The sequence below is a fragment of the Boleophthalmus pectinirostris genome, unplaced genomic scaffold, assembly GCF_026225935.1.
Source record: "Boleophthalmus pectinirostris isolate CB_2022bp ecotype Guang Dong unplaced genomic scaffold, ASM2622593v1 HiC_scaffold_21, whole genome shotgun sequence".
NCBI lineage: Eukaryota > Metazoa > Chordata > Actinopteri > Gobiiformes > Gobiidae > Boleophthalmus > Boleophthalmus pectinirostris.
Genome location: NW_026571175.1, coordinates 25,629,444 through 25,655,458, shown reverse-complemented (window position 1 = coordinate 25,655,458; position 26,015 = coordinate 25,629,444). Strand labels below are relative to the sequence as shown.

The 26,015-nt window shown below is 39.1% G+C and overlaps 1 protein-coding gene across 1 annotated transcript in view; it reads right to left on the bottom strand.

Annotated features, from left to right (window-relative positions):
• Positions 1–2,287: 2,287 nt before the first annotated feature.
• The window catches only part of csmd3b (CUB and Sushi multiple domains 3b), a 554,961-nt gene continuing 531,233 nt past the window's right edge, over positions 2,288–26,015 (bottom strand). Inside the window, exons 60-71 of the mRNA XM_055157096.1 lie at positions 25,105–25,284; positions 23,248–23,421; positions 21,377–21,550; positions 17,788–17,861; positions 14,554–14,665; positions 13,881–14,060; positions 10,624–10,683; positions 8,653–8,811; positions 4,959–5,095; positions 3,245–3,332; positions 3,010–3,145; positions 2,288–2,447 (exon numbers count right to left, since the gene is read on the bottom strand). Coding sequence (XP_055013071.1) covers positions 2,288–2,447; positions 3,010–3,145; positions 3,245–3,332; positions 4,959–5,095; positions 8,653–8,811; positions 10,624–10,683; positions 13,881–14,060; positions 14,554–14,665; positions 17,788–17,861; positions 21,377–21,550; positions 23,248–23,421; positions 25,105–25,284 — 1,634 coding nt within the window. The remainder of the gene's footprint in view (positions 2,448–3,009; positions 3,146–3,244; positions 3,333–4,958; positions 5,096–8,652; positions 8,812–10,623; positions 10,684–13,880; positions 14,061–14,553; positions 14,666–17,787; positions 17,862–21,376; positions 21,551–23,247; positions 23,422–25,104; positions 25,285–26,015) is intronic.

Below are 26,015 nucleotides of genomic sequence, written 5' to 3'. Positions count from 1 at the left end.
TGCCACAAACTGACAGGGGCTGAATGAACACTGTCAGATGTGAAACTATGGCACATAGCAGATCTGAGACAAAAACACAAGTACTAGCAATGGAACATTGAGCTGAGTTGATAAGGCTATTTTTCCCCATGTTTTTCTCAGATTGTAATAAATTTAGATTTGAATAATCTGATAAAACTATATTATTTATTTGGGGGTAAAAGAGAAGACCCAACTTGAAGCATCAGACCTACACTCTTCACTTTGTAAATAGTCTTGAATCTATTACTGTATTTGTCCTTAAAATAGATTCCATTTCAACACCTGCACATTTTAAGAAACAAAAATTAAATTGCAAAACAAACAAATTTACAAAAGACTTAAACAGACATTCACACTTCATATTGGGCAGTTCACCAGCAATGATCATTATTCTTTTTATAGCATACATGTTTATAGGGCTACCATTGCCTTCTAGACATCTCAGAGAATAAAATTCACTTTGAATTTTGAGCTGTACAATGTGGGCAGCATCACGTTACGTGAAGTTTAAAGTGCAGTTTTTGGCTGATCATTAAGACGCTGACATGAGAACATTGTGATGGACACCAGCTCAAAGAAAAGGACAAACTCTGTCTTAAAGTTCAAAGTTGTATGAAGTGCTCCGTCTAGTGTAAAAAGATTGGAATAAGTTTGAACCTGCTGATTGTTGCTGGTAAACCTTAAACGTCAACAATAATGACAACGACAGAACCACTGACACTCCTGATTGCCTCAGTGGAACCATAGCAACAATGGGAGAAACTTCACAAAAACTCAAACGTTACAAAAGAGCCGAAACTTCTCTGATATCACACATCTGTGGCATATTTCTTTTTTCCAAATATCTCTGATAATTCATCTCTCCCACACGCCCCTCCCTTCTGGTAAATATATAGCACAAAAATATAGATGGGTGAATGCTCCCGACTATATATGCAATAGATTTACAGATCAGAAGATTCTGCAGCAATAAACAAGAAAGAAGAGAAGCACTCATAGAGTGCAGAATGACAATGGACCTATGTCCACAGTAGTAGGACAAAACCTCCCAAAGTCTCCTCCCTCTGTCTGAGTCAGTGTCAGTGTCCATCTGTGCTGGACACGGAGGAGACGAGGGACAGTGGAGTCTGGAGACCCTGCTTTTACACCAGTCTTTGTCTTCATGTTTCCCTGTCAGAATGGAGCCACATGTAAACCTCAGATTCAGCTCCTGGTCTGTGACCTTTGACCTTCAGTCCACTCTGTGGCAGACAGGGGGCGCTCGTGCAGAATGTGCTTTAATGCCAGAGCTCTCTGTGAGTCCTCTGTGTCTCTCACAGGGTCAGGGCATCTCCATGTCTTCATATGGAGAGAAAACCCAGAGTTTAGGGGATTCGGCTCACACACACTGGGTGCATCAGATTTGTAGTTTACTTCCTGTTTGTCTTCTCATTTCAGCATTGGACACAAAGGAGCAATTTCTCTGCTGAGTCTGTCCAGTTAGTGCACACTCCTCTCTGTGGCTGCTTTAGTTCTGCTCCACTTTAATCCCACTTTAGTTTGGATTACGCTTCTGTCTTTAGGGTTTCATTTCCCACTGCCTCATAGTTAGTATTTTTAAACAACTTGCACTGCTCTCTGTGGTGTCTTAAATTCAATTTAAATAGAGAAAAATTAGTTTTACCAGCCCGTGGTTGTCATGGAGACATCTTCCCTATTGTTGTGGTTAAATGATGATTTACTACAACTCCCTGTCGTAGTTGTACAGAGCAGTGTTGCTTCACAGTGTCTTTAATGACATCTTCTTCACGCTCCAAACTGAGCCACACGACTCTTGGTTCAAGTGGGAAACAACAGTGTGACGTGTTACTGTATATGAGGGGGAGCAGATCCACTTAAAGGAAGAGCCACATTAAAGGTTAAAGTGAGCTCTTCTCAGACTCCCAGGTCAGACTGCTGCTGCTAAAGATGCAGGTCACGTCTAATGTGGGCTGTACTTGGTTTTATGTAAAGATGGCCAGTGTTTTCGGTAGAATCATTGCTCTTTCCTTCACCTGGGACTTTTTCTTCCAGTCTGTTTCATCAGAAGATTGCAAATACTTTTTATTCATGGAGTGTGGTTCTCCTTTTACTTTAAGGAAATTGGACTGAAAACTATTTCCAATCCATTTTTAGCTTTGTGGCCAGCTCTAAGTTGAAGCAAGCTGCTCCCACCTCCACAACTTTGCACCACGAGTGGTCCCATTAGATATTGGAGTCCTTTAATTCGAGTGAGAATAATCAATCCTCAGACCATGGTGCAGACAGTATTTAGATTGGGATCGAAGCGCACTGCTTTCCCCTCCACTGCCTTGGCATTGGTGTTGTACATGGGGTTCTCAAAAGCAGCTTGGCCGTTATTATTTTCATGGACTGAGCAGCCTGTGTACTGGGTTTTTGGTGTTGTTCTATAATGACAAGAAGAACAAATATTAGCATACAGGCAGGTGGAAACAGTCTTTCCAACACACATGTAAAATGACATTAGTGAAGCATCAGTGAGGCAGATTGCAGGTCGTATACATTTGCACATACACTCATGAGTTAAATATAGTGCCAACTAAATTTATGTCATTTCATTATTTGTGATTCATTTCTTCTCTGTCAGTGGTCTGTTTTTGGGTTAACACAAAAACAGAAAATACACTGTAAACAAGCTTCAAGGAGGATTAAGACTTTTTAGGAAGCACAGTGCGATGCAGATCTGCCCATCCAAAACTAATTCCTTTATAGTGGGCCTTTTCAGACACTTGCAGCTGAATAGTCACATCCCATGTAAGCAGTAGAGAAACTGGCCAAACGTGTTAAAAAAATCCTGTTTACTTCTCCCAAGTGGGCACTGTTTCACTTAACAGCCTGATTGATTCTTAACAAATAAACAGCTGGAGTATAAGCATTCTAAAAACACATAATGCTCCTTCATATTCTGCAGGGGCATGTGATGTTATTCATGTTGATTATGGCTCCTACCTTTGTTTGTAGAGATAGAAGCCAAAACCGGTGAAGATCAGAGCGAAGAAAGGCACCAGAATAGCGATAGCCACAGAACTACTGTTGGTACCGAGTTGAGGCGGTGGAGAATTATGACTCTCAGACATGTTTAGGCCTGTTATAGAACAAAAACAAATTCATTCATTCATTTTACATCAAGTAGACCTATTGTCTGTAGTGGAATGTGGTGTGATGTAGTGAAACGGCATATTACCTAGTCTTTGGAGTCCGAACTGTCCGTAGTCTTTTCCCTGAATGAAGCCTTGGAACACGTAACTGGAACCATTAGGCTCAGCAGATACCTGGACACATGCACAAACACATTATAACTAAGTTCATTATGAAAACATAAAGGGCAAAATATATGCAAATATTTTGTCTAGTACTGAATATTTAAAGGTTACATATTACACTACTGTATTTTCCGCACTATTAGGCGCTCTGGATTATAAGGCGCACTGTCAGTGAATGGTCTATTTTCAAACTTTTTTCACAAATAAACCGAATTGGACTTTAAACGAAAGACAACAGTTAGATAGGACTTTGTTTGGCGCATTCACAGTGACTCTCGGCTTTGTTCAGTTGTGGCGTGTAGGGAGGTTGCTGTCTGGGACCGCTGGATTGTTGGCGTGTTCGCAGTGACTCAGTTGTTCAGTTGTGGCTAGAAGTGGCATATTGCACTCGCTTTTTCGGTTCGTTACTCCGTTCCATTCTGCGTGAAGTGATGACGTCTGTATGGAGTGATGAGTGTGGCTGCGGGTGTTTTCTGCTGCGCGGTCGCTGTGTGTTTGCGTGCGCTGCGGGTGGTGCAGCTTTGTAGTTTACAAAAGTCGTGCTGTGACATCCGAGTGGATTCGTGTATAGGGCGCTCTGGATTGTGGGGGGCGCAGTTATTTTTTGATGGGGTTGGAGGCTTAAGAGCGTGTCCAGTAGCCCGGAAAATACGGTAATTTCCTATTTTTATTATAATGTTTTCTTATCACAAGTTGTGTTCTGTCTGATCCAGAGGCGGGAGTCGAGTGTTTTTCAAGTCTCAAGTAAGTCTTTGACATCAAGTCCAAGTCAAGACCCAAGTCAAATACAGGCAAATCCAAGTCGAGTCTTGGGTCAGTGGCCCATAAGTCCAAGTCAAGTCCAAGTCGTCTGCTTTGAGCTTCAAGTCATTTCAAATCTTTAAACCAAAGAACCAAATAAAGCTTAGATTTCTGCAATTTATGAGTTTTAAGATAAATTGTACTTAAAAAAAAATCATAGTATATTTATATATGAGTAGTTATAGAGTAAATAAGAGTTGTAGAAATTAATTTAGTAAATTTTTCCCGTTTAAATGTCTTGACAAGATCTTAGAGTGACTTATTATGGTCAGAACAGAAAGAATTCAGATTTAAAAGTGCTTCTCAAGTCTTCTCAAGTCACGGGCCTCAAGTCTGAGTCAAGTCCCAAGTCTTTGACCTTCAAGTCCAAATCGAGCCCCAAGTCTTAGTCCATTTTATCAAGTCAAGTCTTAAGTCCTAAAAATAGAGTCCCCACCTCTGGTCTGCTCCACTGTGTTTTTAAAAGTTATAAATCTTTACTAGAATTATTTGGATAATTTCAGCCCTGGAATTGCCAATCTCTACTGAACTAAAGGTAAGCGGTAGCTGTTAACTTGACATCACAAGAACAGAGCATTTTCTGCTTTGGGGATGTAGCCAGACTAATAATAAAAGGTTACTCAGAAATGTGTGAATGAGACAAAACACAACTCTGGGTGTGTTTTAAGGAAGTAAGAACATCCTAACATGGCTTAAATCTCACAAGAGTAAATTTTCTGTAATATAGGACCTTTAAAGCCCATAAACATTAAGGTAGATTTACTTATCCATATTATTTTGGCGAATACATCTCTGTGTGTAGGTTTCATTCTCTGGGTTTTTTGTGATACTTACAAATCCGTCCATGGTCCAGGAGTCTTCTATAATTTTGGCAGGAGAAACGGCAGAGTTCTTGGCCTGGGTTCCCTGGTTTGGGTAGTTCACCTGGTACATCAGTAGAAGCAGCCTGGCCTCTGATGCTTTGTATACTCCTAAAATCAAGACAGTTAAAAATCATGTATGAAAAGTTAGTACGCATTTATATTCCAGCAAAGAATGTATGAAGACTGTTGACTTGCACTTTGTAAAATAACTTTTCAATGCAACCTCTCTATCCATAACAACATAACCTACTGCTTTTAAAAAGGAAAAAAATGGTATAAAACAGTAATCATTATAAGAAGCAAACCCTTTTATTATGATTTAAGTTTGGTCCTTGCTTTTGGAACCCTTGGAAACCCGCTGTGAACATTTAGAGACCCCTATGTTGGGAATCATAGTTCTTCGATCCTCGTGTTTTCATCCTTTAGACAAATTCATATAATTTCAAATAAGCCGCTTTAACCTCTCTCTGACCCAGCACTTGTAAATTGCTGCATTTTAGCACCACAGGTCGACTTGCCTCTGGTGTATTTCAGTGTTTGCCAGATTTCCCTTCTGCGGGGCCAGAAAAAGCAATGAGGAAAAATACTACTTCAGTCACAGGCACTGATAACAAATGTCCCCTCTTGCTTTCAGAAGGAAATCAGACGAGTATATCAGTGGTCCAGCTCCTCCAAAAGCACTGTGTTTTACTGGACCGAACTGACATCTTAATCTTGAGTGAAAAAAGCCGGGGTTATGCAGCTGGCCTTTCTGTAGTCTGGCTTTAGCAGTTATTGATCTAACACTGCTCCTCTAAGCCACAAGACGCATGTTAACTGTTGGGTTCGTAGCTGCATGGTTTGTGATATGGTGCCAGTGCTCTCTGCTCTCTACTCCACAAAACCAATTCTGTCTTGAGCAGGATTTGTGTTTTAATAGGGTCTTAACCTCCTGCAGTGTACAGCCCTGGGAGGCCCGCCAGCGCATAGGAGCGTGTTTGTGAATCGAGTAAGGGATGAAATAACAACAGCTGCAGGAGAGAGGAGATAAGCGCATATAATTAAAACTACTCAGAGCAGAGGCGGGCCATGTTTGGGCATAAGACAGTTTTTAAAAAAGATGATAGGACAAAGAAAGGGGCAGAGAGGAGCAAAGACCCACAACATGCACCGTAGGTAAAATCCTCCAGCTAAGGTAGTTCTAACCTGACCTAGCTCGAGGTCTGGAGGAGGGATGGTAAACAATAATGTAGTTTCTAAATATCCTGATAAAGAGTGTACGCAATAATCGTTTGTGGAACATTTTATATAATCGTGATAATCGCCAAACAGATAATGGCCATTTTATCAGCAGAATGTGCAGAAAAATCCTACTTATCCATGATGTTCTCTTCTAGATCATTGTTTCCCAAAGACTGGGTCCAAGAGATTTTGTTGAGGTTGCCTTATCACGACCTACATGTCGGTCTGCAATACATACAATACATCTCCGTGCACCCCCCGCTCCTCACTTTTTCGGTAGCACCACCTAGCCTAACCAATTTTCTGATTACACTGATTACTGTTTTTCATTGTTTAAACCTTGAGGAATACTAATTGTTCAGAGAGACACAATCACTCAGTCAACAATAAAATATTCTCACTAATGTTCAAAAATGCTCACAGATTTATTTTGTGATTTATGAATAATGTCTATGTCTGTGACTTTTAAAATATGGGCTCCCAGAAAAAAAGTTTGGGAAACAGTGTTCTAGATCACTGCTGTTTTCACTAAAAGCACAATACTATAATAGTTGTTTAAATACTGAACCTATTTATAATATTGAAATAATAATGATTTCTTATCCATGATATATCTGTGATATAATTATTACTCGCAAATATGTTGGCCATGATAATCGTGACAAATTTCAGTATCATCACCTAGACTGAAGATGGACCTCTGTGGCAATGTTCCTGATGGAATATCCCTGCAGCACTGAAGGATGGGTCATGCAGAGAGAGATAAATTTCCCTACAGGGACAATGTACCAGTGTACTTTACTTAGTCTTAGACCTCTGCCAAGGCACTAGTTAGTAAAGATGTGTGGTTTGTGTACAAGACAGGTCGTCTGAACGGTTCCTTTACATGAATAGTTGGAACCAGATTACATTTTTTAAAAGAACCGAATCTTTTTAATTTGTATGCATATTTATGCTTACACTGAACCAACACAAAAATCAGAACAAAAGCAGAGCAGGCAACACCAGTGAGAGCTTTGTGCACAAAAATAGATATTTGTCATTGTAATAAGAGTTAATGTTTACATTTTTATTACTGTAGTGCAACTTTTTACTTAGATTATACATAATTTCATTGGGTAAACACACTCCCGCTCTCAGTCTGAACCATTTTAAACACATTTTAGCCTTGGTCATTTCTTTCCGTGATTACTTTGTTGTTAAAATGAGATTGGCTTCTGTTGTATAAACAAATAGTTAGAGAGCTAGTCTTTTGAACAGCTCTTTGAAAGGAGCAGATCTAAAAGATTCAGATCCCACATAAAAGTAAGTGATTACCTTATTGTTTTAGGATCCTGACAAACAATATTCAGATGATCAGAAATGTGACAAAAATGTCAGGTGTCATACAAAAAGATTTTAAAAAAACTGTCAAATTAAATAAACAAGTGCTGACAAATCACTTTATCCCCTCATTTAAAAGGTTACACTAGGTTGTAACCTGTAAATGTGTTTATTATTTTCAGTCTTTTCATGTTGAAGCCATTTAAAGTAGTTTTTATTTTAATATGTATTATTTATTATTAGGTAATAGAAAAATAAAATGATTAAGCAAGATAAAAATGTATTTGATTGTGAAAACTAAATACTAGAAAGCAGGGGAATACCAACCAAACCAAGTTACAGGTCAGATCTGTGGAGACAAGAGGTCAGAATGCTTGTTTTTCTATGTATTTTTGAGCTATAAAACCATGTGTGATTGAATAAATGTAAGGTAGAGGTGTTTAATGTCATACTGTGGAGCATCCCAGGCAAAGCAATGGCGTATTCTCCATAGAAACAAGCAGGTGTAACCCAAAACTTACATAGTGCACCTTTAAACAATACATTTGATGCACTAATCTCAGTTATCTCCAAAGCAAGAATACAGCTGTACCACTGCTTATGTATATCACTATAGTAAAGATACTATGTCCAAACCTGTACTCAAAGATCCTCTAAACTTTTGTGGTTCTTCAAATGAACCACAAAAGTTTATGTCAAAAACTGCCAAAGAAGCAGCTCCAAATATGAATTATTTGTTTATACAAGGTTATTCTTTTAATGCGAGTGGGATGACACAGAAAAATACATCTGACCTTTAAAAAAATAATGAAAACACCCACAAACATTTTTGCACCCTCTTGCCTGTTTTTGAAGCGCAGAAAATATATTCAAATAAAACCACCAGAAAAATCAAATTAAATAGGGATATAAGATTGCGCAATGTAAATATATATTCATAATCCTGTCTTTAATGAATTGATATTTACTATTATATACCTTTTTTTCAGGCTTTATGCGATCCTTGGCTTGATTTATTTTTCTTCTGTTCACCTTTAGTGTCCTTACAATGATTCAGACGTGTACCCACATATACGAAAGCTACAGTAACCAGTACAAGGTAGTTGGTAATTATCACATGCCTGAAAGCAGCAGCTCCATGTTGCCGTTGCTAAGGGTTACGTTGACTCGACCCGTGCTGGAGTTGAAGCTGGTGATGCTCAGAGTCATAGGCTGCTTCCTCCCACGGTAATTATAGGAGCCCTTCCAGATGTAGTTAGGAGCGAAAACATCGTCTGGAACTAGAGCAGGTGAAGAGGAGGAAAGTTCATTTCAGAGAGGCGTCAAGACGTTTCGTGAGGATTATTATAAAAAAAAAAAAACTATAACAACACTGTGATATACTAAATATACCAGACCAGGGGCTGTGGTTACACTGTAGTGGAAATATTTGTGAGAGAACGAAGTAAGAGAGGAAGAGAGAGAGAGAGTAGAGAGAGAGAGAGAGAGAGAGAGAGAGAGAGAGAGAGAGAGAGAGAAGAGAGAGAGAGAGAGAAAAAGACAGTAAGAGAGAGAGTAACAGAGTGTGTAAAAGAGAGAGAGAAAGAGCAAGAGAGAGAGTAAGTCCTTGAGAGAGATAAAGAAAGACAGAGAAAGAAAGAGTAAGTGAGAAAGAGTAAGAGAGAGAGAGAGAGAGACACACACAGAGAGAAAGAGAGAAAGACAGTAATATAGAGAGCAAGAGAGAGATAAAAAGAGTAAGAGAGAGAGGCAGAGAGATGGGAGACCAAGAGAGAGAGAGGTGGGAGAGAGAATGAGAGAAAGAGAGAGAAAGTGAGAGAGCATGGGGTAGTCCCACACTGGGTTTTAGGCAGGTACAGGAGTATATACGCAGGTCATCATGACATAAATAATGAGGGGACGACTGGACAGTGAGGGGAAGCACCTGAGAGAGGAATGCCAGTTTCAGCAGAAAAGCACTGACTGAAACTGCAGCCAGATAATTATACATTACAGTAAATAATGTTAAAATGTATTTTGCTACAAAAACATTCACACCAAATCTGATGTGAGTAATTTAATGGACGATGATCAGAAAGAAGTCAGATGATTTTTGTGTTTACATGATATCTTAATAGTCTGATAACTTCCAGAAATTTGAAAATAATATGATTGTGAGTGCACTTGTAACCACCAATGACATGCCAATTCTGCTGAAATTCAATCCACATCTAATCCTGTTTTTGGTTGGTAATTGTTTAAGACTAGTGAAGCTGTAGAGGAAAAGAAAGATTGTCATTTTTGGCATCTAAATTAGTAACCTCATCATGTAGAATTGGACACTATTAACATGTGCCAGCAGATTTAAAGGTGCATTGTGTAACTTTTCTGGTGGAGGGTCTGTCAAATTCTTTTCTTCATGGAGATGTTATTGCTTTGTCTGGAAAGTTTCACAGTATGGCATTAAACCTTTCTATCTTCACGGAGACCAAATCAGACACAGTTTACAGGTCAGCTCTGTGGAGAGGCAACCCCACTTACAGTCAAAATGCCTGTTTTTGTCAGTATTTTTGAGCGATAAATGCACATGTAATAAAAAAAAAGTAAAGTAGATCTGTTTAATGTCATACTGTGGAAGACTCCAGGCAGAACAATGACATTTCCATAGAAATAAGCAGGTGATGAACCCCCAACCAAAAAGTTACATAGTGCACCTTTAAAGAATCCATTTCAAGTCAAAAGTAAAACACACAACCTTCGATATTTGTGTGGCTTTGAGAGAATGTAGTGGGGACTGTTTTATGAGATTTACAAAGTTGTGAGTTGTGTAGCTACAAATAATCTTGAATCTGCAGCAAGTTGACAGAGAACTTACAGTGAACAGAGCCAAAAACACAACAAAACCTGAACTTCTCAACACATAATTTACCACTGTGAGCATGGGGAAATAAATTATTCAAATGAACTCAGGAGTGCAGTTTAGTACAACAAAATGGAGGTACTGCAGCCTGTTTAAGAACAAGTGGAGTACAATAGAAGATATAGAAATAAACAAGACCATAGAAGACATCGAGGCTGAAAACATTAATAAAATGAACTTGAAAAGAACTGACCATTTAGTTTGGGGCTGGGAGTCCCTGTGGCCGGCTTCACTGGTTTCTTCTTCTCTCCAGCTGCAAACACATACATTTATATATAGTTTATATCAATCGTTTCAAGCTTTGTTGTTCAGTTTCTTTTCACACATTACTGTCATGGCAATCAACTTGACATTACAATACAAAAAAAAGCTTGAAAGAGAGTGGGAAGAAGTAAACCTTTTTTACTCCCACCCCCAGAGCATGGTTTGTTATGTGGTTGCTTTCACATAATTACAACACTTTTGTACTTAGTATTTGTACTGATACTGAAGTACTAATAAATCAAATATGTATACCATATTTTTATATTTACTATTATTATACGTATATCTGTATATATACCGTATTTTTCGGACTATATGTTTTTTTCATGGTTTGGGTGGTCCTGAGACTTATACTGCCAGTGTGACAATATATTAAAATTTTCACACTGACAGGGCCAAGAGGGCGTTTTAGGATTGTGTGCCAGTATCTGCTGCTCCTATTACTCTTACTATTACTTGGCTGTACTGCGAATGTCTCCTGCACAAAGAGCAGCTGTTCTGTCTGTACCATCACACCATTACATCTGTACCACTGAAAATGTAAAATTTAAGAGACTTCAATGACAACTGAAACCATCCTGTTGGGATTCAGAAAGACTGGAATAATTCTAACTGGAACTGATGCTGAGTCTGATGACAGCTAGATGACAGAAGAGGAAACATTGCTCTGTTTACCTCTGGAGGTCGTGGAGTTGCTCAGAAGCGAAACCAAGGATGAAGAATTCAATGGATTTAGTGAATTGGAGTGAGATAGAGAGTTTGGTAAACTTGTTCTGTCCTGTTGTTTATGCTATAGTTATCTGAACAACTCTTCATATGTGACATTAACAGTCTGTTGTTCTCTGCTCTATTGTTATTACTATAACTTGGCTTTCAACATAAAATGTCAGTTCCTGGTCTCTGATTTCATAAAATAAATTATAATATAGTCTGGTGAACATTTTTTCGCTGGTGCAAATTATACTCCGGAGCAATTTATAGACCAAAAAATATGGTAGATACATCCTGTATACACAAATGATAATAATACACACAATAACAATAACACCTCTGTAATATTTAACTTCATCCTATAGCATTGTTTATAACCTGCTCAGAGTTACAGTCAGCGTTAGTATGGATCCAATTACAAACCATGGTCAGTCAATGGCAAATCAGACAGACACTACACTACAGTATCAATTAGTCCTGTCACAACAACATATGATATATTGCTACAGAGAAATATTATGATAAATCACAATATTGAAACTACTTTGCTTCTGACACAAAGCAAGATAATTCCAGTAAACAAATTATTAAATAGACAGTATCATTAAAAGGCATGAGCAGCAACAAATATACAGCAGAATGAACCAGTAATTATGTATAGAAGTTATTATTCTACCCTCTACAGCACAAATGTATATTTAGATATTATGACATAATATCTAAATATAGCAAAAATCTCACCACTATTGCAAAGAAATTGTACACAACACAAATACTGAGTCCTAAAGTATATCATTCCTGCTTCTTATATTGAATGATAAGTCGATATTGTAATTATTGTGACAGGTCTAGTATCAGCCACATGGTATAATGTTGCCATAATACCATAATGCTACAGTATGTTATGGATCCACACCCCCACTCACCACATGCATCAGATAGATAAGAATAACTGCTTAATCTCTTATTCTTACTCATTTTTTTTGTTGTTGAGGTCATCCACCTGGAGGATAAGCCTATTACATACCAAATACAAAAAGTGGCAGATACCAGTTCTAATACTAGTCTCTGTGGTGGTGATAATGCTGCTCTCTAATTGGTGTAAAAGCACAATGGTCTTTAGTGTTTAGCAAAGCAATGCAAATATATTAACCGACAAACTGGGTGGCATATAAACTACTTTTAAAAGTGATCTTTAAACTGCTTAGGCTTTCAGTAGAGCATCTGCCATTGCTTGAAGATGCAGCCATGGTTGCCAATAAGTAAAAGCAAGCAAGAAAAAGAGCATTTGTCCTAGAATCTCAAATTGGATCAGGGAGTGCTCGGATTTTAAAGGCTACTTCCAGGGCACAAGGGCACCAGCCTTGAGGAAAATATCAGACCTGTGCACTTTTTCCTTCGACTCAGGTGGTTTCATCTTTCCCAAACTTTTCAAACTGAAATGAATATAAACTTGGATCTCATTTGCATTTACACTCTAGGGTGCATTTTTAAACACATCCTCATAATGTTTGGTTTCTTCCGTGCTGCTTATCTAACTATAAATCTCTATGCCTCCCACTCTTTTGGCTGAAAGATATCTGTGAAACTGGCTTTATGTTAGCGTGAGACTTTTTGAGATCTTTCAGTGTCATTGGACAAAACTGATTGGCCTGGCGCTTGCACAGAAGAAACTGAATCCGAACGCTCTTGTGCACCTGCTCCTCCTCCACACAAATGTCAAAATGCCTCCAGCACCAACCTGCTTTGAAGTTCAAATATAATTCTCTGAAAAAATCAAGCAAACACCAGCTAGTTTTAAGTGTTTGAGATCACCAGTGGCAGTAAAGTCTTATGTCAAACTGGGAGGATTGTTGAGTTGTATGGCAATGTTAATCTCTTTTGGTTGGCAACTAGTAAATCTGAAATACATCCATGAAAGGATGTGTTCACAAAAGTGCCAAATGCAAAAATATTTTACTACTTAACTAGGAAAAATTATATTTATTTGCCAAACCCCGCTTAGAAATTATCACAAATTAGTAAATGTCCACACAAAAATAATCTGAAGTGGTTTGCACTAATGGTTCTCAAATATCAAATTAAATGTTGCATAGCTCACTTCTATTAATGAATCTGACTTTTTTCATAAATTTCTTGCAAAAAATATCACTGGAAATGTGAGTATTTATGTATTTGAGACAATATTTGAAGAGAATTATTTACTTTTCTAGCAGCTTGTGTGGATCTACATTTCTTCTTCCCAAAAATTAATAATAAAAAAAAACTTGGACTAAATGATAATCCCTTTGTCTTGTTTTGTGCAGCCAAGTAGCTCCCCAGGAAGAGACGGCCCTCTCCAGATGGCCAATATGTCTCTGAGTCTGTTTGCTGACAGTGTGTCCTTGGGCATGAGACTTGTACCTTCTGGAACTGGGCCGTGATAAGATCTGAATTAAATCTGGGTGATGTAGATGAGAGATTTAACCGTTTTACCTCGACATATTGGCATCTTTCCGGTCCACGTGCCATCATTTTTGCACACTCGATGCTCTGAACCTCCAGCCAGGAAGTAGCCAGGCTGACAGCTGTAGACTAGGGTGTAGCCAAAGCCGGGCAAGTCCATCCCCACTACGTCCACGTGCAGCGGGCTCTCAGGCTGCTTACACGCATGAGCTGAAGACAGGAAATGTATATGGAAAGAAGTTACAATCAAAAGATGTTACAATACTGACTGAAATAATTAGAATAAACAAAAAACAATCTCAAGAGGTAAAAAAGGGCCCATATTACACTATTTTCTGATTATATAATGTTGTTTTCTCATCAAAAACATACTTGAAGTTATGTTTTGTTTCAATCACACATAAATCCTGTATATTTAGGCTGAATTCTTCTCTCAAACAGAATTCACCTTGTGACAAATTAAGATAGATTAAAACAGTTACTCAAACAAGAGAGCATGAAACAAAACACAACTCCAGGTTTGTTTTTGAAGTCACATTGATCTATTTTGTGTTATATAGGACCTTTATGTGTAGCTAAGATAAGATAAAAAAAAAAAAAAACACTTCTGGGCTCACATAAAAAAGCATTTCGGGTGAGTAAAAAGTAAACATTTTTGTTGATATTGGTTATTGACAAGTTAATAAGTGTTTTTTATACGTACGTATGCATTCTGGCTGTGTCCCACTCCACGTGAGATCGGGCTGGCAGGTTCGAGAGGAGGATCCCTGTATCAAGTGACCCGGCTGGCACTGGAAAGACACCACACTCCCCACCTGAGGGCAGACAAAACAACACAATGATAACGGAGTAGAAAAGCTGCTGGTGGTTTCCAGATGATATCACAGTATTCTATAGACCAATATTATTTAATACAGATGGGGGGCAGCTAAAATTAATATTGTTCAAGTGCAAAATTATCTTGCAATACAGTGAGTTCTAGGGTTTAGTCACTGATTGAAAATACCAGGTTTGGCATTTGCAAATGTACTTTTTGGATATTTAATGGCAAAATATAATGTAATCGACAGGGAAAACTGTCTCTTGCCCACCATCTGGGAGCCGCCATCGTCACTGAGGCTGTAATATTTTGCATGGGGCTGCTGATCTCACAGCAAATAAGTTTTGTATGGACTACAAAGCATCAAGTATCTCGGGGTCTTGTTCACGAGTGAGGGGAGGATGGAGCGTGAGATTGACAGGCGGATCGGTGCAGCTTCAGCAGTGATGCGGTCGCTGTATCGGACTGTTGTGGTGAAGAGGGAGCTGAGTCGAACGGCAAAGCTCTCGATTTACCGGTCAGTCTTCGTTCCCACCCTCACCTATGGTCATGAGCTCTGGGTAATGACCGAAAGGATGAGATCGCGGATACAAGCGGCCGAAATGAGTTTCCTCCGCAGGGTGGCTGGGCGCTCCCTTAGAGATAGGGTGAGGAGCTCAGTAGAGCCGCTGCTCCTTCACGTTGAGAGGAGCCAGTTGAGGTGGCTCGGGCATCTTTTCCGGATGCCTCCTGGACACCTCCCTCGGGAGGTGTTCTGGGCATGTCCCACTGGGAGGAGGCCCCGGGGAAGACCCAGGACACACTGGAGGGACTATGTTTCTTGGCTGGCCTGGGAACGCCTTGGGGTTCCCCCAGAAGAGCTGGAGAAAGTGTGCGTGGAAAGGGAAGTCTGGGAGTCCCTGCTTAGACTGCTGCCTCCGCGACCCGGCCCCGGATAAGCGGAAGAAAATGGAATGGAATGGACTACAAAGCCGTTCTAAAGCCTCCCAGAGAATCTGTGCAGTGTTGACTTGTTGGTGGACATACTTTATTTCATATTTTAGCTGCAAAACATTTCCTAAAATTCAATCCATCCATTTTCTTCCGCTTATCCGTGGCTGGGTCGTGGGGGCAGCAGTCTAAGCAGGGACTCTCAGACTTCCTTCACCCCAGACACTTCCTCCAGCTCCTCTGGGGAGACCCCAAGGCGTTCCCAGGCCAGCCGAGAGACATAGTCCCTCCAGTGTCCTGGGTCTTCCTCAAGCCACCTCCTGGTGGGACATGCCGGGAACACCTCCTGAGGGAGGCATCCCCAACAGATGCCCAAGCCACCTCAACTGGCTCTTCTCGAAGTGGAGGAACAGCGGCTCTACTCCGAGCTCCTCCCATGTGACTGAGCTCCTCACCCTATCTCTAAGGGACTGCCCAGCAACCCTCCGTTTGCTTGTATCCGCGATCTTGTCTTTTCGGTCATTACCCAGAGCTCATGACCATAGGTGAGGGTAGGAACGTAGATTGGCGGTAAATCGAGAGCTTCGCCTTTCGGCTCAGCTCCCTCTTCACCACAACGGTCCGATACAGCGACCGCATCACTGCTGCTGCTGCACTGATCTGCCTGTCAATCTCACACTCCATCCTCCCCTCACTCATGAACAAGACCCTGAGATACTTGAAGTCCTCCACTTGAGGCAGAGTCTCAGAGAGGGAAAGACACCTTTTTCGAGGCGAGAACCATGGCCTCAGATTTGGATTTGAACATTTCCCAAAATTGTCAATAGAAATGAGCACAGAGAAAGCGCAGTTTAGTCACATTTACGGCAAACATGGGCGGGTGGAAAATGGTCAATAAGGGAAATTTAAAGTAACATAACATAAATCATAATATACTTGTAAATAGTACTTTCTTGTATATAATTTATTCATTTGATTTGGAAGAATAAGCACCAGAATTCCACCATCTGGAACCACTGAGTAGTAATTGACTTGTGGTAAAAGAGAGAGAGTAACAAAAACTTATAGCTCTACAGCCTCTGAGACACAGCCCTGTGTTGTTCCCTGTATATACATAATGCAATTAAGTCAGAGGGAGAAGTTTAGCTTGGCCCTGGCTTCTTCTGGCTTCTACCCACAACAAATGAAGAAAGAGGTGATGATAGTAATGTATGCACAACCTCCTGACAGACACCGCACCGCTGCTGGCAGGTTGATAAATTTTTCCTTAAAAGTGTCAAAACCAAGAAAGTAATGAGCCACCTGGTGACATTTCTTTAGTCTGAAAATACTGTATTTCAACATCTTTTCAGTGAAGTGGGGATTCAAGTGTCATTTACAGTTCTTCAGCTCCTCTTATGCAAACCTAGCTCACCTTAGGTTAACCCACAGATTACTATGATTAGACTTTGCTTGCGTTGCAGAGCTAGTTTCAGCATTGCAACAGAAACACAGCAACGAATAACAGACAAAATGAATTTCACTGGACAACTATTTTTTTTTTGCGTTACATAACTCTGCCAGAATCACTGTTTTGAAAGAAATATCCAAACTTATTAACTACGCATTTTAACCTTATTGTTCGATAGGCATTGGCTCCACAAATTTGCCATATAAATCTACAACTTAAACAATATTTAAAGGTGCACTATGTAATTTTTTGGTTGAATGTCAGTCACATGCTTGTTTCTATGGAGATGCCATTGCTCTGCCTCATATTTATTCAATTACAGGTGGTTTTATAGCTCAAAAGTGGGATTGGGATTACCTTAGTCTGGTTTGGTCTCCATGATGACAGAAAGGTTTAATAACATACTGTAAAATATTCTAGACAAAGCAATAACATCTCCATGGACAAAATCATTTGATGCTCTCTCCACCAGAAAAGTTACACAATGAACTTTTAACAATTTAACAATCACATCTTTGTGGTTGAATAGTGCCCCATGTTCTGAAACTATTATGATTTTTATTTATTTTTCTGTTTTGTTTATCTACACTTGCAGAGAAGACATTACATTTTGTGTCAGTTTTGGTTTTATAAGGATAAGCCCAGTGATTATAAAACTATTACCAAAAAACAGGTCAACAAATCTGCAAATTCCACCACAGAATTCTCCTCGTACTTATACTAATATTTGATTTTACCTTGAATCCAAATGTTCGATTTAACGACCCATAGCGAGGCGTCCCGGGATTATCACAGCTTGTCTTGGTTGGCTCTAAAACACACAAAAAAAGAGCAAAAAAAGTTGAACAATTAAAGCCTTACACCGGTCCCGCACCTCCCATCCTTTCCTGTGTGTTGTCATGGTAACAGCAGCTCTCATACGCACAGACTCGGCAGCAGGGGGCAGTAGTGCTTCACAGTAAAACGAAGCCGGAGGAGCGCTTTCCCCCGGACTGTTTTGTGTGTGTCATCAGCATGTAGAGCACATCCTGACGCAGAGCCCGATTCAATACAGCTCTCTCCCTCTTCCTCTCCCCTTTTTACCTCCCTCCCTAACCTCGATTCTTTTACATCTTTTACTGTATCCCTCGCTTTTTCCACTTGCCCTCTTTCCAATCTGCAAATCCTTTGTCTGACTTATTTAAAGTGCACCCCGCTCTTGCTCAAAAGTCTTTGTGTACATCACGAGGCACAAACAGCCACAATCACACACTAATAAATCACTTTCGCATATAGCACCATGCATTCCCAAAACGACCAATAACACCTTCCACTCTTCGCCTTGGCCAAGACCTACTTCGAAATCAGTCTATTTTTAGTTTTATTCTTTAAGGTAGCTACAAAAGAGGCAGCTTTCATCTCCATTTAATCTACCATATAGAGGTATAAAAGAGGCTGTCCGTGTTATAGACAATCCCGCGTATTGCCATTCACGGCTAGTCTTGATTTCTAAGCACCTGCTCTGCATCAGACATGTAAAGTGGTGCTCTAAACATCACATGCTGCTGCTGGACAGACCCGCTGGGAGCATTCACTATGTGGGCTGAATATCTCCTTTCATTTGCTTCTTTAATCTGTAGATAGAGGGCTATGGATCGGTACAGACATAATCTATATGCTGTGGACAAAGGTGAACTTGGTGAGTGAGGTGAGGAGAATTCTGTAAATGTATGTAATATAATGTTCAGTTCATTACAGGACTGACACATACACATATAATGACAGGCTTGCGTAAATTCACAATGGAAATTATCATACTGACCACACATGTACTACGCACCATCTAACTTGGAAATGGAAAATTTTGCCTGGAATGTTCCACACTATATTCCTAACATTTATTCAATTACAGGTTTTATGTTGCCTACAGAAAAATGTTCCTTCTTGGTGTGAACACCTCGCCACAAATCCAACGGGTAACTTGGCTTGATGGCTTCACCTGCTAGTCTCCATGGAGATAAACATGTTTAATGTCATATACTATGGATCATTTCAGGCAAAGCAGTAAGTAGCAAGTGGGAGACTCTGCTCAGAAAATGTACATAGGGTTCCTATAACATAAATATAGCAGGGCAGATAAGAAACTGTTAGCAAAGTGGTCCATATAAAAGAACAGCAAAAAATAAGCTAAAAATCAAGATTATTATATGTATTTTTTAATTATTCAAATTTTACTTTTTTTTTGTAACTATGTTTTTATTGATTTTTAGCAATCATTTCAAAACAATACAGATCAAAACAATGTAAAAAGTCTGGAGTTACAGGTTCTTGCATTTGGTAATGTTACTTTAATGTTCTATGTTGTTTTACTGGTGTCATTTATGAATGCATTCTACTTTTTCCATTGCTCATCATATTTATACCCTTTCAGTTTAAGATTATATGTTATTCTTTCCATCAGTGAATTACTCTCCACAATCCTGATCCAGTCTTGTTGTACAGGTGGATCTAGTTGCAAGCAGCTTTTTGTAATTCCCTTTTTAGATGCAGCTAGAACAATTTTTGTCAGATACATGTCATCCTTCCAAATGAATTTTACATTTAGTTTCATCATCTTAAAGACAAGATAAATTATAATTTTGTAGATGTGGCTGGGCAGTATGGCACTGTTGGCCAGTGGGAAATAAAGTTAATTCTCAACCTAGTTACAAAATACTTGAGGCGTGTTAGTGCTGTGGTAACTACCTCTGACTGAAGGTAATGAAAGTGAGTCATAAACTGACTACAATAATAGATGTACAAATACAAGACGCTACTGTAATAGCATTAATAAACGCTTACGACTAAAACTGTTAAGACCGTTTAGGGAGATACAGTAATTTCCTGAATAGCCATTATCATAAAATGCATCAATAGCCAGCCAAACTTTTAAAAGGCCACACTGTTTATTTTGTTTAAAGAGCCTGAAAGTTTGAGTAATTGCTATACTTCAAACACAAAACATTTTAGTTAATCCCAATCATGCTGATTAATGGACTACTAAAAGCTGCTTTTTAATGAGCAGAATAAAGTCTGCACAAGAGAAAAGATAGTACATCAAAGACAATAGATCATGTATCTTAAAATAATTATTGTGTAACAGTACATTTTATTGTCCTTAGATGCTAGAGTTGGCTTTTAGTATTAAGATGTACAAATTAACTCACAACATAATTAAACATAATACATTTAAAAGCCCTATATTGCGCACAATTATCATGAAGTGGTAGTACTTAAGTTAACAGCTACCTTTCATCTCTATTTCAGTAGAGATAGGTATTTCCAGGTCTGAAGTTACCGAAATAATTCTAGTGAAGGTTTATGGAGTTTAAAAACATCCTGGTGGAACAGAGTGTTTTCTGTTTGAGAGAAGAATTCAGCCTAAATATGCAGGGTTGTGTCTTACGCTTGAATGAAACAAAACACAACGCCTGGTATGTTTGTGATGAGAAAACAATATTACAACATAGATCAGAAAATAGTGTGATACGGACTCTTCAAATGCACAGTAGCACGTATATATTTGGGTTATATAGAGGAGGACCGAGAGGAAAGGTCTGTCTGTTGAACTGTTTAAAGAGAGAGACGCCTGAGGAAAACCGGCCGGCTCAAGTGGGAACGCATGATTGATGGAGATCATCAGGGACTATTAAAACGCCATCAGTAAAATCTTAAATCAATTTTTGGTGAAGGTTAAAAGCCTCGGTACATACCAAACAACTTAGAGACTTCACTGACGAGGATATTATGTAGGAGCGTTTGTTAAAAGATAATGGTTCAACTAACTTTTCTGGTGTTTCTATAGACTCGTAATTGCTTTGACTTGGATGTTTCAGAGTAGCACTTATTATCTAGTGTTCATTTCATTATGGGTGCTGACAGCCTCCCCGTGCAATACTGTGGAACATTATAATCAAAGCAATAACATCTCCATGGAGACTTTTCCAGTGAAATCTTAATTTTGTAGTTAGTTGTTTGCTTCTAGTGCCACAGAGAATCATCCAGATGCTTCAGATTATATTATAAATCAGATACTCTTCCCGAAAAAAACACTTCCTTATTACAAAGAAACAAAAACACTAGAAGTACTGTAAGATACAACACTAATCACACAACTAGAGATCGTCAGTGGTAGAGGTGAAAAGCTTTCAGAAACTTGCACAAAATTATCTGAAAACAGGATGACTGAAAACATAACCCCGCAACCACTAAATGAAATGTATTAACTTTGAGACTAATTGGAGACCAAAGAGCACTGTGTTGTCCTTGCCTCCTCAGAATGAAATAAACAGGACTATTTACACTTACCAATGCAGCGAGGTTGAGTCCCGCTCCAGGTCCCGTCACTTTCACAGAGCCTGGTTGCCGTTCCAACGAGGATAAGAGGAGGGGCACATGTGAAGGACACTTCTGACTGATAGATGAAACTCCGGCCCTCCCTGAATCCTCCGACCAGGGTCCCGGGGTCGCCACAAAACTTTGCTGCAAACACACACATTCTCACTTGAGTCTGAAATGCTAACTCTGTGAAAGGCTCGCGGTCAAGGGCGTCCCAGATTGAGTTTGCTGCGGGGGTTTGGGAACTGTCAGAAGACTAATGGGCCTGATATGGACAGTTGTAATGTATGTTTAAAGTGTGCCACAGACTTAACATGTTCTGATTGTGAATGTTTTTAAAGTGCAGTGATTTTGAATTAAAAAAGTGTGAGATATGTGATAGTAGTTTGGTTTGTGTGTTTTGTTTTGCTTTGTTCATTTTCACATTGTTTTACTAATAGGTGACAAAGATTATAAACACTACGGCAATACACTACCAGTCAAAAATTTTAAAACACCACACCTTTTCCAGTTTTTTTATGGTTTACTGTTGACCAAACTGTATTCTAAAGTTTTGATTCATAAAAGTGTCCACCTTTGGCAGATATAACAACTGAACACACTCGTGGCTCGTTCTTTTTACAATAGAAATCAAATATTCTTCAGAAAGTTCTTCCCAAGTCTGTTGCAGAAGTCAGAAGTTCCCATAAATGTGAAGTTCCCATAAATAACTTGGAAAAATTAGGGTGTTCTAAAACTTTTGACAGGTAGTGTACATGTGAAGAAAAGCATGACAAAATATTCAACTAAAAGTACATGAAGAACTATTTCTATTCAAAGTTGTTTTATAAAATAATATGGCTACATTGTTGTCAAAACATTAGTAAATTGCATATTGCATATTTAAAAAGGTCCTATATTACACAAAATCCCAAAATTGATTCTTGTGAGCTTTTAGCCATTAGAGCAGGGGTCTCTAACCTGTAGCTGGGGAGCTACCAGCAGCTCTCTATCCCCTTCCAAGTAGCTCACCAAGGGATTTCTGAATTACACATATTATAACTCTAACCCTGAATAAGTAAAATTTGATCAATTAAATGCCTATTACCATTGTACCTGTATTATTTCGATACCTGACCTGACTTGTGACTGCTAAAACTAGTAGCTCTCTGGCATTTTCATTTTGTGAAGGTAGCTCACCGGAAGAAAAAGGTTGGTGACCCCTGCATTAGTATATTGTTACCTCATCAAAAACATACCTGGAGTTGAGTTTTGTTTCATTCACACATGCTTGAGTAACACTGTCTACATCTCCAAAGCTCAAAATGATCTTTTTCACCATGTGATGTCATGAAGCAGTAGTTTTCATGTTAACAGTTAACTTTTACCTTTCGTTCAGTAGAGACTGCAAATTCAAGAGATAATAATCAATTCTAGTGAAGGCGTATGAAGTTTAAAAACACAGTGGAGCACTTCCTGTATCAGATGACATCACACCACGGAACAGAGTGTTTTCTGTCTGAGAAAAGAACTCAGACCAAATACGCAGCATTTCTGTGTTAAACATGTGGGATTGAAACAAAACAACTCCAGGTTTTTGATGAGGAAACAACATTTTAAGATGGATCAGAAAATAGTGTAATATAGGCCCTTTGAATTCATTTTTAAGTATTATCATATTGTCAAAATTGTTTGACAAACTAAAAGTAATTACAAACTACAGCAAATTCCATCTCTGTTGCTACATCCACACTACTATAGTGTGGATGTAGCAGGTCTTTTCCCCAGCTGGCAGACTAATAGCCCATGTTGTATGTGTGTATGTGCATTGCAGTACATGTCAGAGGTTTGTAGGAGCTTACGTAAACACTGTGGCAGCATGCCGCTCCAGGAGCCATTGGCCACACAGGTCAGGACCGCGGGGAATGAGAGCTCGTATCCCGGCGAGCAGCTGTAACTCACACTGCTGCCCCACTCAAAGTCACTGCCCTGGAGGACGCCATTACTGATCGCAGGAGGGGAGGGACAGGTCACCGCTGGAACAGGGATTAAACACACACGCTCAAACACACATCGTAAACTTAGGCTGATGTTTGGACAACAGAGTGGCAGAAGTAATGTTGGATAGATGAATAATACAGTCACATTTATACTGCTGCAAATAACTAGTACAACAGGAGGTGCAGGTGTTTTATTGCATACTAAGTAGGGATGGGACGAGACACAATTTCCACGAAACGAAAAAAGACAAGATACGGGATTGGGTCCATGAGAACGAGGCAAAAGGAGATTTTGACATAATTTTTGATATGTACAAAGTCCGATTTAATTCCCAAAGCTGGCTAAAGAATTTGTACTTACTTCATTTAATATTTTTGTTGTCATTCTAGCAGTGCTTTTAGGAACTACATCTTCTCAAAAGATGCAGTTCACAAGCACAAAACCTTTTGTGTCCAATCCAAATGGGGAAAAAATCTCACGAGATTATTTTTCTCATGAGAGCACAATCTTGTAGCAATTTTGTCTCACGAGATCTTGTCCCATCCCTAATTCTTGGTGTGAGCAGAATCACCTCACCGCAGATCTGGCCTGTATGAGATTTGCAGGTCACTGAACTTATGATTCTGTGCTTTTACAGAGACAAACACAGACACGTGCGATCTACTTTCAACCTCCCACTCTTCCTATTTGTTGACTTTTGTTGATTTGAGTCAGGGACACATATATTTACACAATCACAGTGAAGAAAGAACATTCAGAACAAACTAAAATCTTTTTCGTTTTCCTTGCTGTGAGTCATTGGTATCATTTGCCAACAGAGATTTTCTAACCTGCACAGGTTTTCAAATGTTTGCACTGTCTTGACAAAGAAGTGGCTGATCTCTAAACAAGTTTGTCCACATTAGGGATGAGAGTGATTTGAATCATCAATAGCACGTGTTTACGTAAGTTTGTGCGTGTGCGTGTACGTGTGCGTGCGCATGTGAGCATGTTGGGCCCTGATAGAGGGTGGAAAGTAGCCTGATTCATCAGCTGGTTTCACTTTGTGGAAACCGCAGCATTAGGTTTCGTTCACTTGACGGTGGCCAGGTACTTTTTTTATTTAACCAATCGCTGCTATTTGGTGGTGACGAATATAATGTGCCAAATCCCGTAGGAAGAAGGGCAATAACGTCTTTCCCCTTGATAAAATTCACCAGACATTCTCTTGTTTTGGCTTTAAATCCTCGATCTCAGGAATCGTTGCCAAGGCTAGGTGGAAGGGGCTAAGAGTGCATGTGTTTGGTGTATGCTGTTTTTAAGAATAGTATTTGAACAACGTGACCCTAAGTAATAGCTGTTTTAATTTATTTGTGGTAAATTTATCTGTATAAATTGAATCTGTACTCGCCGTATTTCCACCAACTTGCTCAGGGACTACAGGTGTAAATTTGTATTCATGCTATAATCTGGCACCAGCATCTTTCCTATAACTTTTGTCTGGGTTAATGTATTGTTGTGCACTGTCCCTGTACAAATAAAAAGCATAGATACTATACTATACCATACCATTTAGTTACGTTTTGTCCATGCTGTGATTAAATCTGAATCATGCCTTCAATTTGATGTTCGATGTGGCTATGTATGTTTCTATGTTGCCGTTTCCTTCCTGATCAATAAAGTATCTATCTATTTAGTTAATATTATGGCATTTATTCATAAGGGAGACCAGTTCTTACCTGAGCACATGGGCATGTTCCCACTCCATGTCCCATTCTGGGTGCATGCCCTCACAGGCGACCCATCCTCCTCCATTCTGTACCCGGGCTGGCACTGGAAGGTGATGTTCTGACCAATGGTAAAGTCTTCTCCATAACGAAGACCATTAGCGGGAACACCAGGATCACCGCAGTTTATCACTAAAAAGAAAATAATGCCATGAGGTTATGCATTTTACATATCATTCTTTTATTAATGTGACAAATTTGCAGTTGTTATTTTTTCAGTCATTGTAGAAATTTTCCAGTAATGTCAATGTCAAGTGAATACATGTTATTTAAGTTATGATCAATTAGATTTAAATGAAAATAGCGACAAAATGACCTTACTCTTAAACCAGTGGAGCAATAACGGATTCTTATATGAAACATTTTATACCAGCTGCTTGAATCAGAGTTCAGCGTATAGAACAATACGATGAAATTACACTGTATATGAACCCTGTAATTATCCAAAGTGACAGAGGATGTTATCACCATGTGCTTTCCTGGCTTCAGTCATGAATGAAACAACAGCCGTGGAGGCCATTGTCCTGGGACTCTTTTAGGGAACATTAGGATTCCCTGGACTGTACTTATACAACCCTGTCCTTCATAGTCTAATAGGCACTTTAAAGGCTTTTAAACCACCCCAGATACTGTCATGGCGGTTAATATATGTACTGTAATCTATAGTAAAAGACGTTTCCTTTCACTCAGAGGTTTTTATCAACTTTTATTAAGGTTTTATGGAAGGAAGTTTAGGTTCTCAGCATTTCTTATCTATGCTCATTTCATTTCAATATTTGATTATAGTGTGGAGTTCAGATTGTATTTTTTCAGTAAATTAAGGAGTAAAATGTCAGATCAAAAACAAATGTTCACATATTCAC